General features: G+C 35.3%; 1 protein-coding gene across 2 annotated transcripts in view; it reads right to left on the reverse strand.

Moving 5' to 3' along the window:
* Positions 1-16,357, reverse strand: part of NUDCD1 (NudC domain containing 1) — a 92,971-nt gene that overhangs the window by 41,519 nt on the left and 35,095 nt on the right. For both annotated transcript variants that reach the window (XM_002819353.4, XM_054518769.2), the window contains exons 3-5: positions 12,255-12,440; positions 9,215-9,395; positions 5,605-5,787 (exon numbers count right to left, since the gene is read on the reverse strand). In XM_002819353.4, the coding sequence (XP_002819399.2) occupies positions 5,605-5,787; positions 9,215-9,395; positions 12,255-12,440 (550 nt within the window). The remainder of the gene's footprint in view (positions 1-5,604; positions 5,788-9,214; positions 9,396-12,254; positions 12,441-16,357) is intronic.

Here is a 16,357-nt window from a genome sequence, read left to right on the forward strand (position 1 = left end):
CATCAGATAAAACAGACTTTAAACCAACAAAGGTAAAAAAGGACAAAGGGCATTACATAATAATAAAGGGTTCAATTCAATGAGAAGACTGAACTATCCCAAATATATATGTGCTCAATATTGGAGCACCCTGATACATAAAAACAAGTACTTCTAGACCTATGGAAAGACTTAGCCACAAGACAGTAGTGGGGAACTTCAACATACCACTCACAGCATCACACAGATCATCAAGGTAGAAAACTAAATAAAAAAATTATGGACTTAAATTTGACATTTAATCTAACAAGACATCTACAGAATACCCCACCCATCAACCACAGAATATAAATCCTACTCATCTACACACAGAACATACTCCAAGATCACTCACATACTCAGCCATAAAGGAAGTCTCAATAAATTATAAAAAATGAAATCATACCAATCATATTCTAAGATCACAGTGGAATAAAAAAAGAAATCAATACCAAGAAGATCTCTCAAAAACCACACAGTATCATGGAAATTATCTGGGATGCAGCAAAAGCAGTGTTAAGAGAAAAGTGCTATGTATCTATCTCAAAAAGTAAGAAAAGTCTCAAATTAATGATTTAATATCACACCCAGAACAAGAAAAAAAAAAAAAACAAATTAACACCAAAGCTAGCAAAAGAAAAGAAATAACTAAACTCAAAGCAGAACTGAATGAAATTGAGACCCAAATATGCAAACAATGAATCCATGAAACCAAAAGTTGGTTTTTTTTTGAAAGGATAAACAAGATCAATAGGCTGTTAGCTAGATTAACAAAAAGAGAGAAGATGCAAATAAACACAATCAGAAATGAAAAGGTAACATTGCAACCAATTCCACAGAAATACAAAAAAAAAAAACCCAGAGACTATTATGAACCCCTGTATCACACAAACTAGAAAATCCAGAGAAAATGGATAAATTCCTAGAAACACAATCTCCCAAGACTGAATCAGAAAGAAACTGAAACCTTAAACAGACCAATATCAACTTCCAAAATTCAATCAATAATAAAAAAATCTATCAACCAAAGAAAGCCCTGGACAGATGGATTCACATCCGAATTCTACTAGACATACAAGGAAAAGCTGGTACCAATTCTACTGAAACTATTCCAAAAAAATCGAGGAGGGGGAACTCCCTCCCTAACTCACTCTATGAAGGCAGCATCAACTTGATACCAAAACCTGGCAAAGACACACACAAATAAAAACTACAGGCCAATATCCCTGATGAACATAGATGTAAAAATCTTCATCAAAATACTGGCAAGCTGAATCCAACAGCACATCAAAAAGTTAATTGACTATGATCAAGTAAGCTTCATTCCTGGGGATGCAAGGTTAGTTTAACATATGCAAATCAATAAATGTGATTCACTACATAAACAGAGTTAAAAACGAAAATCATATTATCACCTCAATAGATGAAGAATAAGTGTTCAGTAAAATCCAACAACTCTTCACTATACAAATCCTTAAGAAACTAGGCATCAAAGGAACATACTTCAAAATAACAAGAGCCATCTATGACAAACTCACAGCCAACATCATACTGAACAGGCAAAAATGAAGCATTCCTCTTGAGAACTGAAACAAGACAAGGATGCTTACTCTTACTGCCCTATTCAACATAGTCCTGGAAGTACTAACCAGAGCAATCAGGCAAAAGAAATAAATAAAAGGTATCCAATTAGGAAAAGTCAAACTTTGCAGATGATGTAATTCTATACCTAGAAAACCCTAAAGATTCCACCAAAAGGCTCCTAGAACTGACAAATGGCTTCAGTAAAGTTTCAGAATACAAAATCAATGTACGAAAATCAGTAGCATTTCTACAAACCAATAATGTTCAAGCTGAGAGCCAAATCAAGAACACAATCCCATTTACTGTAGCTGCCAATAATAATAATAATAATAAAATACCTAGGAATTCATCTAAAAAGGAGGTGAAACATCTCTACAAGGAGAATTACAAAGCACTGCTGAAAGAAATAACAAATGACACAGACAGCTGGAAAGACATTCCAAGCTAATGGATTGGAAGAATCAATATCGTTAAAATGTCCATACTGCTCAAAACAAACTACAGATTAAATGCTATTCCTATCAAACTACCAATGTCATTTTTCACAGAACTAGAAAACACTATTCTAAAATTCATATGGATCCAAAAAAGAGCCCGAATAGCCAAAGCCATCCTAAACAAAAAGAACAAAGCCAGAGGCATCACACTGACTGACTTCAGAGTATACTATAGGGCTACAGTAACCAAAAAAAGTACAGAAACAGATACACAGACCAGTGGACCAAGAAATAAAGCCACACACCTATACCCATCTGATAATCTTTGATAAAGGCGGCAAAAACAAGCAATAGGGAAAGGAGTCCCTATTCAATAAGGGTGCTGGGATAGCTGGCTAGCCATATGCAGAAAAATGAAACTGGTCCCCTACCTCTCACCATATACAAAAATTAACTCAAGATGAACTGAAGATTTAAATTTAAGACCTCGAACTGTAAGAATCTTAGAAGAAAACCTAGGAGACACCATTGTGGACACTGGCCTTGAGAATGAATTATGACTAAGTACTCAAAAGGAATTTCAACAACAAAAAAATTGACAAATGGTACCTAATTAAATGAAAGAGTTCCTCCACAGCAAAAGAAACTATGAGTAAACAAACTACAGAATCAGAGAAAATATTTGCAACTATGCACCCAACAAAAAGTCTAATATCAAGGCTCTATAAGGAACTTAAACAACTGAACGAGCAAAAAACAAATAACTCCATTAAAAAATGGGCAAAAGACATGAACAGCACTTCGCAAAACAAGACATACAAATGGCCAACAAACATGAAAAAATACTCCACATCACTAATCATTAGCACTAATTATCAGAGATTTGCACTTGCAAATCGAAACTACAAGGAGAATATCATCTCACACCAGTCAGAATGGCTATTAATAAAAAGTCAAAAAACAATACATGCTGATAAGGCTGTGGAGAAAAGGGAATGCTGACACACTATTGGTGGGAATGTCAATTAATTCAGCCCCTGTGGAAAGCAGTTTGGAGATTTCTCAAAGACCTTAAAACAGAACAACAATTCAACCCAGTTATCTCAATAGTGGGTATATATACAAAAAATAAATAATTTTTTTTGCCATAAAGACACATGCGCTAGTATGTTCATCACAGCACTATTCACCACAGTAAAGACATGGAATCAACATAGGTGCCCATCAACAGTGGACTGAATAAAAACAATGTGGCACATATACACCATGGAATACTACACAGCCAGGTAAAAGAACAAAATCATGTCCTTTGCAGCAACATGAATGTAGCAAGTGGCCATTATCCTATGCAGATTAGTGCAGGAACAGAAAACCAAATACCACATGATCTCACTTATAAGTGTGAGCTAAACACTGGGTACTCATGGACATAAAGATGGCAACAACACACAATAGGGACTACTAGAGGGGGTAGAAAGGATGGAAAAAGTAACTGTTGGGTACTATGCTCAGTACCTGGGTGACAGGATCAATCATACCCCAAATCTAAGCACCACGCAATACACCCAGGTAAAACAACATTGACATGTACCCCCTCAATCTAAAATAAAAGTTGAAATTTTAAAAATGTATTAATTAATGAAAGGCCATGGATGTAGACTAAAGGTAAAGTCACAGTTTTTTAATCACCTCCCCATTGTATACATTGTTGAATGTATACAAACACCTAAATAACTTTCTCAATTATTGGTTGCTTTGAGTACCTTTCTATGCCTTTAGAGATTGTGTTTTAGGTCTTTAAAAACATGTTATTAAAATGCCAAATAGCCAATAGATAATACCAGTCTTCTTGAAGTTAACAGAAGAGGAAACCAGTATATATATTAATATTCAGAAAGTATTACACATGCCCATCAATGACCAAACTACCCATAATTTTTAAAAATTACAACACTTTTCCTTTATTACTATGAAAATCCTATGACAAAATAAACAATGAATTTGGAGGGAACTCGAGATATAGCATGAGATGTCATCAAGAAAAACAATATCTGTGGTAGTGATTTAAACACATGTGTCCCACTTAGGCTTCAATCTGTCTTGGAACTACATGGTTCCAAGTTATCTGGGCAGAATGGTTCCAAAGATTAAGGCATTCATTCTATTCCCTCGAAATTGCTTACCAAAGGAATTCTAAAGACACATGATCCAGAGAAATAAATAGCTATTCTGGCTAAGCTTTGGATGAGGTTAGCATTATAATTAGACAGAATAGTAACATTTATTCAGGAAAGGATCTTAGGGATAATTTAACAAAAAACGAATCCCATATGAGGAAACCAAGGTGTTAAAAGTCTAAAGAAAAGGCCTACTAAGCACAGGTTTTTGTATTCAGAGGTGCATATATTTATAAACCTGTGGAAAATATTTTTCAATTATATATTACATTAATATTCATTTTTTAAAGCATCCAAAAATAGTAAACCTAGGTTGCTCTGCTTATGGAGTAGCCATTCTTTTATTTCTTTACTTAATCAACGTGCTTTCACTTAAAAATAAAAAGGTAAAACTAATTTTTTAAAATAATTAACTTGTTTAACAAAAAAGGCAGATTCAAAGAATAATATGTAGAATTGTTAAATATTATAAAAATATCTGTTAAGTAAAACATATTATTCTCTGGCTATGAACATCAGCAATATGAACAGTAATTTTTACAGAGGAATGTTCTCTTGAATAGCTTTAAAAGAATGTCTGTTCTTTATATACAAATATAAATTTCTTCTGAAATTCGTTAGTCTTTTCTTTTTTTTTTTTTGAGGCAGTCTCACTGTCGCCCAAGCTGGAGTGCAGTGGCACAATCTTGGCTCACAACAACCTCTGCCTCCTAGGTTCAAGCGATTCTCCTGCCTCAGCCTCCCAAGTAGCTGGCACTACAGGCGCCCGCCACCACACTCGGATTTTTTTTTGTATTTTTATTAGAGACGGGGTTTCATCGTGTTAGCCAGGATGGTCTCGATCTCCTGACCTTGTGATCTGCCCGCCTAGGCCTCCCAAAATGCTGGGATTACAGGCGTGAGCTGCCTTGCCTGGCCAGTCTTTTCATGCTAAAACATAACCTTCATTCATTCATTCAACATTGATAAAATTATGTGATTCTGCCCTCAAGGAACTTACTTTCAGTTTAGTATAAAAGGTAAGAACAGGTACGTTAGCTTATTTTTTAAAATTAATATCTTTAATATTACACTATTAATACCATCAATACTAATAGCGAATAGACATTTATTTGATAACTATTTATTAAGCACCTAATCAAGGAAGCTAATAAACGATTTTTTTAAAAAACATTTTTGGTAATAACAAAATGATCAAATTAAACCAGTTCATTCACACTATGAAGGTGGTATACCTTATAAAAGACTTCTGGAAAATACATGAGAAAATAAAGAAAAAATTATGCATCTATCTTGCCCTTGTAGAACTATTAACCTAACTGGGAAAACAAAAGACATAAATATATGTTTATGCAAATACAAATAAGCTCTATTAAGAAAAAAATTACCTTTGATTTTCTCTGACATGTCTTCATCCATATTTTCTTCAAGATCTTGACCAGCTTGAACAAATGTGAAAGACTTGTAGGATACAATCATTAGACCATTTCCATCAGGCTCAATAGCAGCATAATGTGGCACTGACTTTCCACGGAGAATATCACGCTTAATAATTTCATATTTTTTACTATCTGTAAGAAAAAGTATTTTAGAACAAAACATTACAAATAAAAACTATTATCAAAATATTTTGATATTTAAAAATTGATTTTAATTATAATTAAATAATTTTAATGTATTATTAAAAGGTACACTATTAAGAGTCTTTTCATAAGGATAAACAATTTACAACCTAATTTTCTGTAAATAAGTCCCTATTTTAAAATACCAGGTCTGGTGAAATTTGTTCCCGATTGTCCTGTCTAATGTGGTAGTCACTGGCCAGAAGTGTCTACTTAAAATTAAGTAAAATTTAAATTCCTCAGTCACACTAGCCACATTTTAATTGCTCAATAGCCACACATGGCTAGTAGCTATTGAAGTGAATACTACATATATAAAACATGTTCATCTTGGAGAAATCTATTAGACAGCAGTGTCCCAGAACTCCAACATGACTGGCTTACTTGGAATAACAGCTTCTGTATGACCTACCTCTCCTTGACTAAAGCCTGTCTGCCTTCTCAGCAGGTATGTGATAAGTTTCTTCTGAAAATTGACAAACTGAGGACAAGGGAAACATGCAGTGTGGACTATTTTTCTGCCTGCTCTAACTCCTGATAAGGGGCATTTTAACAATGAAATAAATTTATAGCAGAAATGATTTTTTTTTTTACACACTCAAGACATTTATCTATATGCTTATAATTAAACATAAATTAGTGCTACTTTTAAGATATAAACAATTAACTGTATTCCAAAAGTTTGACAAATTAAACTTATTTTCCTATAAAGACAGTAATTTTTTGCTTTAAAAAGTACTCAAACATTTTAGCTGACTCCATACTTTTACCTATACTGTTACTCTTTAAAGTGGGTTATACTTGTAGGCTTCATACTGAGTAGTCAGAAGTCACAACTCAATGTCATATTATTGTGAGTTTTTACATAATAATACCATCTGTTCTAAAATATCTCATTGTTTTTACTCAAAATCCTCACCTACATTCACACATTCAATTCACACATATTTAAGAACAGGCTTGTAATTTAATGAATGAACAAAACTCCTACACTTCCCCTATAGATACATGCAGGGCCAAAAGTCCTACTTGACTTTAAAGATCCAAACACAGACATTACATATTTATAGGGTGGCCTTTCCCAACATGCATGGGACAGAAAAGAATAGGAAGTCTCAAAAACTGGATTCCATGGTTAAATATGTGGAGAAATGCTAGGTTAAAATTAAACGTAAATTGTTTTTTGTTTGTCTGAGACAGGGTCTTGCCCTGTTGCCCAGGCTAAAATGCAGTGGCACAATCACAGCTCACTGTAGCCTCAAACTCCCAGGCTCAAGCAATCCTCCTGAGTAGCTGGAACTATAGGTGCACACCACCACGCCAAGCTAATGTTTTTGTAATTTTTGTAAAGACAGTGGCTCACTATGTTGCCCAGACTGGTCTCAAACTCCTGGGCTCAAGTGATCCTCCTGCTTTGACCTCCCAAAGTGCTGAGATTACAGGCATGAGCCTTTGCATCTAACCTAAATTTTTTTTACTCACAATTTTTAGAAACTTTAATATGCTTAATGTGTAATGGAGCTATTTTATGTCCACATTTTCAAACTTATCTGACCATAAATATAATTTATGATATGTTTCATTAAAAATAGTTTACAAAAATACTGTTCTGTTAACTAAAAAGAAAAAGAAAAAAAAAACCAATCATATTAGTAATTGGGAGAGAAGGAACAAGATATAAAAGAAAGATAAAGGGAACAATAAAGAGAATTAATTATTCTACAACTACAATCTTGGGAGATAAAAGGTTAGTCTCAATGTATCTGTCCAGTTGAGGCAAAGAAATGAAGACGAAGGGGATGGAGAAGACAGAGCTGGAGCAGAGTACTGCTATGTTCTGAGGCAATGTGATGAGTTACCACAGATTGAGAAAAAGATGTTACAGAACCAAGCGTCTTGGAGAAAGGAGGAGGAATATGCATGACAATGTCTCCTGTAAGATTCTGAATTATGTACCTTAAAAAAATTAAGGCTTCCATTATCTAAAGCAGGGGTTCTGCAAACTAGGACCCTTGAGCCAAAGCTGAATCTAGGCCTATTTTTGTATGGCCTGTGAGCTAAGCATGAATTTTATATTTTTAAATTGTTAAAATAGTAATATTTAAAGAATAATATTTAAATATATGTCAAAAAAACATAAAATTCAAATTTTAATGTCCATAAAGTATGACTGGAACACAACTATACTCATTCATTTATATATTGTCTATGGCTGCTTTTGCACTGTGTGGGCATACTTGGATAGCTGTGACATAGATCTTATGGTTACCAACTGGGATTTCAAAAAAGTTTTCTAATATCTAATTTAAAGTTTAAAGTTACTGTGTTCCTCCAGAGATAAAACTACAAAGAACTAATAAAAAACCACAAAGAACTAATAAATTATATTGAATACTTCAAAGAACAAATCCAGGAGACTTATTCAGTTTATTTATAAACTATTTTGAGATATCTATTAGATAGATAGATAGAAAGATAGATGGCTGTTTTAGAATAAAAGGCAAAACCCTCTTAGGAAACAAATACTAATAGTCTTTATTGAATTGCAAACTAGCAGCTATGGTAAAGAAATATTTTTCTACAGAGATGAATGATATTAACTTACTCATAAATGAGTCAGCTAATAAAAACTACTGAGAAAAAGAGCACAGAGTCATTACGGAAACAAGCACTCTCAGTACTCAACTACAGTTAAAAAAGAAAACACTCAATGAGTCAGCACGAACTAAGCAAAGGCAAAGAGATTTCTTAATACCTTAAAGAAATCCTAATTAATTCATGAGATTGTAATTTTTAATGTCAAGTTAGAAGCTTGACAGACAGATTCAAACAGACCAAAGTTCAGGACTATTCTAAACTGGGGAGCACAACAGGTGAGAAAAAGTAACAGTTTTCCTAAATGTAGAAACAAATAATGAAGTTCAATTAGATTTAAAAGAAATAATACCTGTAATTTAATGAAATAAAGACATTCATTTCCAAATGAGTATTTATATTTATTTACATTTAAATTACACTATAATTTATTAATTTACATTTAGTTTTAGGTATAAATTTTTGTGTATCACACATATATATGCATATATTTTTGTATATATTAAAAATATGCCTGTTAAATTATTCAAAATTTATATAACAATGTCTTCTTTTATATAAAAGGCATAATTGGCTGTGGATGCACACTGCAATTTTTTTTCTACAAAATATACCTGAGGAAAAACTATCTATACATATTCATTCCACCAGTGGTGGCAGGTGACAGAATTGTAACACAATGCCCAAGAAAGAGCAAACAGTATTTACAGGGACAGCTTTGCGTTTCAAAATCTACTAAATAATGCCAACCAGTAAAGAGAGATTCAGACTTTTGTTTTACCTTTATTTTTCTTACTGATAGTGACCCACTCCAGAGAAACATAGAAACCACTTCCTTTCATATCCAATTCCTCTTTCTCTATTCGAAGAAGTAGGGTAGCTATAGAATGTTCTTCAGCATTTAGCAATGAGATACTGTGAATTATAATAAAAGGATCCCCAAGTTCTTCATTAAACATAATCTACAAAACAAAATTACACACATAAAAAAGTGTACATAATTACATGAACACAGATAGTATAGAGGGAATACATAGGATTCTGGTGATTCAACAGTTATTTTGGATACTATTACAAGAAATTTAAAAATAAAAAGGCCTTTACATAAAGACTGCAAGTTTAGATAATGTTCCCTGAGGATAGAACTTTTAAGAAAATATTTATTTGTATAAGAAAAAAACCTGATCATTAGTCTTGGCTACCTTGCTTACTCTCAGTTTCTAGCTATTGTATATGAGTGTGCATGTGTGTATGCCTTTTTCCTGTTTTTTGTTTGTTTATTCTCTGGAAGTTTACAAAGGCAAGAGTAAAAAACATTGAAGAATAAATCACCAAAACACGTTTTTTCTCAAAATCAAAAGAGCCTATTAGCATTTAAGAATAAGTTAACAAACTCTATTTAAAATATAATCCTAAAGTATTTTTTGAAAAGCAAAAAGCATCATATAAAAACGCACAAAATCTTATCTAAGCATCATACAGAAACACACAAAATCTTATTAAATTCTTTCTTATACCACAAACACAAGATCTCAACAACTATTACATTTTTAAGAGTAAATACAAAATAGAGAAGGTTTTAAGGCTGCTTCCTAAACAAGATTTCCAAATAAGATATGGACAGTTGAGAAAAAGCCTAACTGAAAAAAAGGTAGCTTTAAAAAACAAAAACAAAAAACAAAAAACAAAACCTGTACCTGGAATCCCCACATATCTACTCCTACTTGAAAATCTACAAAGAAAAATGTGCTTTAATGTCATCAACTTCCCTATGTATTTGAACATCTGCCAAAATCATTCAAGTAGTGGGCCTTCAGAATCCATTCTTAAGATTTCCATAAACAGAAAAAGCAAAAGCTTAAAAAAAAAATCCTTAAATATTCAAAACAGAGATGACAGATGAAGGCAGGTTTGTATTGGTTGATTGGGTTTTGCTATTGTTTGGGGGAACAGTGGAAACAAAAGGGAAGAACAGAAAATGACAAGTTTTGGCAAGAACAAGTAGCTAGTTTATTGTTTCTTTTTTTCTTTCTAGTATGAGTGAAAGGAACTGGAATGAAACCAAAAGAGTAGATGGCGTACTTTTAAAAATTGTTAGGCTGAAGTTTCTAGTTTTCTGAACAAGCCCAGCATCTAAACTGTGATACCGTTGATACACGGCACTTCCATGGTATTAGAGGCAACACATTTGGAAAGCAAGCTGTCTCCTTTAATTTCTCTTCTTAAACTTCAGTAATCACCAACACCACCACCCTTGGCCCCCTTACCCCCCACCATGCTCCGTAATCACTTCTACTTTTAGCTTCTCTGTTATATTAATTACCCTAAAGTCCTAAAACCCTCCTGAATTGTTTCTTAAAGTGACCAATATTCCACAGTATCCCTCCCACCTCAATTAATGCCCAAGTCTCCTCCCTCTCCCACCAGTACCTAGTCAAAACTATTATTAGCTGAAAACATCTCTGAAGGGAGCTTATTTCATTAGGGCAGCATACGCTAAACAAGGCACAAGGTAGATTTAAGTTTTTAAATTTATTTAAAAGATATTATTGAAGGTTTAATACATGCCAAGGGGATACACAAAACAAAACCAAAAGAAGTATAAGCCCATATGAAATAATGTGTGGTATTATTTTTAAGATGAAAGTGAGCCAAGTAGGTTTGTCCTGTTCAAAATCTACAGAATCCATACAGCTCAATACCAGATAAATTCCCACTCATATCTCTCCTGCCCATTATTCTCAAAATACCTTCCAACTGTTTCAGGTAGCTGTGCTACATACCACATTACTTCTGTTTTTCAGAAAAATAAAAGTTGTTACTAAAGGCCAAAACAGAAATTGTCACAGTATCCAATGAACATCTGAAACTGTGAATGCAACAGGCTCTTGTAAACAGGCTACTGCTGTTCTGGTTATTTACTGTGTATTCTGAACATACTATAATTTGGTAGTATAACATTTAGTATAACTTAGTAAGGTAGGTAAACCATTTGGTTCTAAGACCTAACTGGTTTTTCTCAAGTAATTAAAGCCTGGTCTTTGTAGGCATCTGTTGGTCAGATGAAATTATTTTATAAGACATAAATATATTAAGCTCGCATCTCTTTATTTACCCAGAACTAAAGGCTACCTGCTGAGATTCAGACAGTAGCAATATTACAATACACTTATTAGCATAACTCAAAGGAGCTGAAGCAGTAAACTAAATCTTTTGATTATCTACTTGGCCTCATTTTCTTCTACTTTCAAAAACTGTAGTTCTAGAGAAATTAATTCCTTATTTATTACTATTAAAATCCTAACCTACCATTTAGATTTATATCTAATTTTTTAAATTAAAGTAAAAATGTTGTCTTGGAAATTGGCATATAACTATGTATTTATATCATGTATTTTTCTAAGTAGAGAATATTCTGGTAATTTGACCACTATTTGACCAATGTAAACATCCCAGCAAATCTAACATAACGGCAGAGGAGAAAAACATCCTAACATAAGCTTTTGGTCAACTCTTCTTCAAGAATGAGGAGGCAATGTCAATGCTTAATGAAGTACTCTACGCATGTAAGATGTCTGCTGAAAAATGAATGCAATTCTTGACAACTGTACTGACTCCAGATCAAAACAGGAGTGGTTAATGTAACAGTTTGTGAAAAATATACATTTTATAATTTAGTTAAAAAGAGATCCAAAACATTATATATCAAACAAACAACAGATCACATGTAAACCATCCTTGAAAAGTGTCATTTTAAAATAAGTAGGGTGTAATTTACATATACTTTCTGGACTTTGCATAAGTCTTAAACAAACCCTCACCTCCCATTTTTCAGAAGCACTATTTCCACGTTCACCTGTTCCAATGACATACAATCTTCCAGTTCCATCTGACAAGGTAACCCAGGTAGAAGATGAGAAATGGATAGATGCACAAAGACGGTTGTCACATGCTGTCAAATCTGTAGGAAGTCGAAACACCTCTCGTGGTTTTCCTAAGGCAGTGTCCTAAAAAGAAGACCAAACATTATACATTAATCTCTTCCCCTTCATTGATCCACACACACAAAATAAATATCTGCAGTGTGGTGATTTCTCTCCTTTTTAAGAGTTGGAGTCTGATTCCTCCTCCTTTGATGTGAGCTGTCCTACTGATTCAGTTTTAACAAAAATATATAGTAGATGTGACAGATGGTATGTGACTTCTAGAACTAGGTCATAAAAGACTTTACATCTTTTACCTCACTCTCTCTCTTGGATCACACATTCTGGAGGGAGGCTAGCTACCATGCTATGAATACGCTTAAGGTAGCCTCATGGACAGACCCACATGGGGAAGAAATGATGGCTCTTGCCAACAATCAGCATTCCATGAGTTAATCATTTCGAAAATGTAATCTTTAGCCCTAGTCAAGGCTTCAGATGACTGCAGCCCTGGCTATCGTTTTGGCTATAAACTCATGAGCCAGACCACCCACCTGAACTACTCCCTGATTTCTGACCATAGAAACTGTGTGATATGATAAGTGGTTATTGTTTCAAGTCACTAAGTTTTGAAGTTGTCATATGACAGAAAACTAATACAATGCAGTAATCTAGTTTTCATTCTCTTAATTTTAGAGTTAAAGATCAGTATTTTTAACTCACTAGTTAGAAATACCACATCATGTTCAAAATGCCTACAGACACCAGTCTGCGGTATGAAAACACTACATTTAGCCTACTACGAATCTAGGTTTTTGTTAACAAATTTTAATTGGTCTATGTACTTATAATGTAAAGTTATGAGTTGCTGCTAGGGTTTGAATGTGGTATCCTCCCCAAAAGCTGAGTTAAAACCTAATAACCAAAGTGATGTTACTAGAAGTTAGGGCCTCTGATCATTAGGGCTCCACACTGGTGATTGGGATTACGTAACATTAGAGAAGGGACTGAAAGAGGGAGTTTGTCTCTTTTCCCCCCTCTGCCTTCTGTCATGTGAGGACATATTATGCCTCCTTTCTGGAGGATGCAATGTTCAAGGCATCATCTTGGAAGCAGAGACTGAACCCTTACCAGACACCAAACCTGCCAGTACCTGGATCTTGGAATTCTCAGCTTCCAGAACTCAGAGAAATAAATTTCTATTCTTTATAAATTACCAATTCTCAGGTATTTTGTTACAGCAGCACAAATGGACTACAACAGTTACATCATTAAAATGTTTTACAAGATAATATATTTTTAAAGGTCTATAATTCAGAAGATAAACTTCCTCTCATATACCAAACTGCACTCAAATTTAACCATTTGGTTTTGTTGCTAAACTTTACAAGTTTTTCTATAGGAGAAAAGTAATCCTTTATATCCATATTTCATTACCTGCTCCTAGAACTTAGATCTATATATGCTATAACATTTAAGTAAACTGTATACAATGTCCTTACTGGCCACAAAATTTTTGGTGACCCATTTTTCCTTTCTAAAGCACCTAATTTAGCTTTCTCCGAAACAGCACCTTTCCTTCCTTTCATATTTTACTGCTTTATATAATATTAAATTAAATAATAAATACACAATGGTAAGCAGAGCTCACATTAAGTTTGTAGAATGGTCATCTGAGTATCAGTGATCTAAAACCACAAGCAAGAAACAGAATCATACCAGCATAGTATTAAGTAGCCTATTAATAGTAAACATTAAGCTTACCGTGGTCTTCCATCAGTATGTTTTACAGAGAGAACAGAGACTATCAATTAACCCATTTGGTCTGTTAAGTGGAGGTCAATTAAGATAAATTTTACTGTAGGTCACATCATTTAGAGCATGATGTGGTATTTCCAGTTAGTGAAATAAAAAGAAAACAGACTAGTCCACAAATGCTACTGGGACACCAGAGAACTTCTGGGAAAAATTAAACTTATTCTCTCCCTCATACCATAAACAAAAATATTCCATATTCCAGTAGATCAAGTGTCTAAGTGTGTTAAAGGAAAAGGAAAATAATACTGTTCTTATAATCTCAGGATAGAAAAAGTCTTTCTACATGTAAATAAAAGGCATGTAAGAGAAAGGGAGATAAGTTTTTGTCATAAATATAACTCAGGGCTAATATGTATAACATAAAAAGAGCCCTTAAAACTTAACAAGAAACATATGATTATTTAAAATGTTTAGGGGGATGGGCAGATCATGGCAGACGGGAGGCAGGACTAGATTGCAGCTCCAACTCTGATGGACAGAGCAGCCTGTGGTGCCTCGCATCATGATTTTTTGCTCCAGAATGACAGCAGGAATAAATCAGGAAAGCCAAGAGAACCCACCGACCCTCTGAAGGAAGTGGATTGCTCCTACAGGACCCGGGAGACACACCCCAAATACTGTGAGTACCCAAACTGTGGAAGTGGGAAAGAGAGATCCCTCAAACACATACCCCCACTATGGAACCTGAAGGTCTATGTTATGGGAGAAGATTCTGACCTTACCTGGAACTGAGTCAATTGAGAGAGCTGAGCAAAATACAGGGGTAGAGAGAGGAAGCAGCAGGCAAAGCCTTGTCAGCTCCCTGGGTTCCCTAACAAACCATTTCTGCCTGTCCTCACAGGGGTCCTTCGGGAGGGCAGCCAGAGTCACCGGGGAAAGGCCACAGGGAAAAGGAAATTGACAGCTGAACTTTGTAACATTTTGAACTGATGGAGATGTCTCCTTCCCAGAACTCAGGGAAGGGCGTGAATCTGGTGGGCAGACTCCACAGGCGGGTGAAGAAGGAAAGCCATATTTGCTTTTGCAGCTGGGAAACAGGTAGCCTGGGGCAAGTTCTCAGCCCTGCTTGCCCACTCCCTGGAAACAGACTTGGTGCTGTTAGTGGAGGCATGGTGGGAGTGAGACAGGCCCCTCAGATTGCATGGGAGTTAGGTGAGGCCTGTAACTGCTGGTTTTCCCCCACTTCCCTGACCAATCTGCATGACTCAGCAGAGGCAGCCATAATCCTCCTAGGAACACAACTCCATTGACCTGGAAACCTCACCCCCATCCCCCACAGCAGCTGTGGCAAGAAATGCCCAAGGAGAGCCTGAGCTCAGACACGCCTAGCCCTGCCCCCACCCAATGGTCCTTCCCTACCCACCTTGGGAACTCTAGACAAAAGGCATATACTCTTGGGAGTTCTACAGCCCCATCCACTGTTTGTTCCTCCCCATACTACCACAGCTGATGCTCTCCGGAAAGCACCACCTCCTAATAGAGAGCCAACCAGCATAAAAATAGTGCATTAAATCACCAAAGCTAAGAACCCTCACAGAGTCCATTTCACCCCGCTGACACCTCCACAGGGACAGGTGCTGGTATCCATGGCTGAGAGACCCACAAATGGTACACAACACAGGACTCCGTGCAGACAACCCCAGTACCAGCCTGGAGCCTGGTAGACTTGCTGGGTAGCTAGATCCAGAAGAGAGATAACAATCACTTCAGCTCGGCTCTCTCAGGAGGACACATCCATAGGAAAAGGGGGAGACTACTATGTCAAGGGAACACCCATGGGACAAAAGAATCTGAACAACAGCCTTCAGCCCTAGACTTTCCCTCTGACAGAGCCTACCCAAATGAGAAGGAACCAGAAAATCAAGTCTGGTAATATGACAAAACAAGGTTCTTTAACACCCCCCCGAAAATCACAATAGCTCACCAGCAATGAATCCAAACCCAGAAGAAATTCCTGATTTACCTGAAAAAGAATTCAGGAGGTCAGTTATTAAGCTAATCAGGGAGGCATCAGAGAAAGGCAAAGCCCAACGTAAGGAAACAAAAAAAATGATACAAGAAGTGAAAGGGGAAATATTCGATGAAACAGCATAAATAAAAAGCAATCAAAACTTTAGGAAACAATGGACACACTTACAGAAATCCAAAATGCTCTGGAAAGTCTCAGCAATAGAATCAAACCA

This window comes from Pongo abelii, chromosome 7, assembly GCF_028885655.2.
Source record: "Pongo abelii isolate AG06213 chromosome 7, NHGRI_mPonAbe1-v2.0_pri, whole genome shotgun sequence".
In the NCBI taxonomy this organism is placed as follows: Eukaryota; Metazoa; Chordata; class Mammalia; order Primates; family Hominidae; genus Pongo; species Pongo abelii.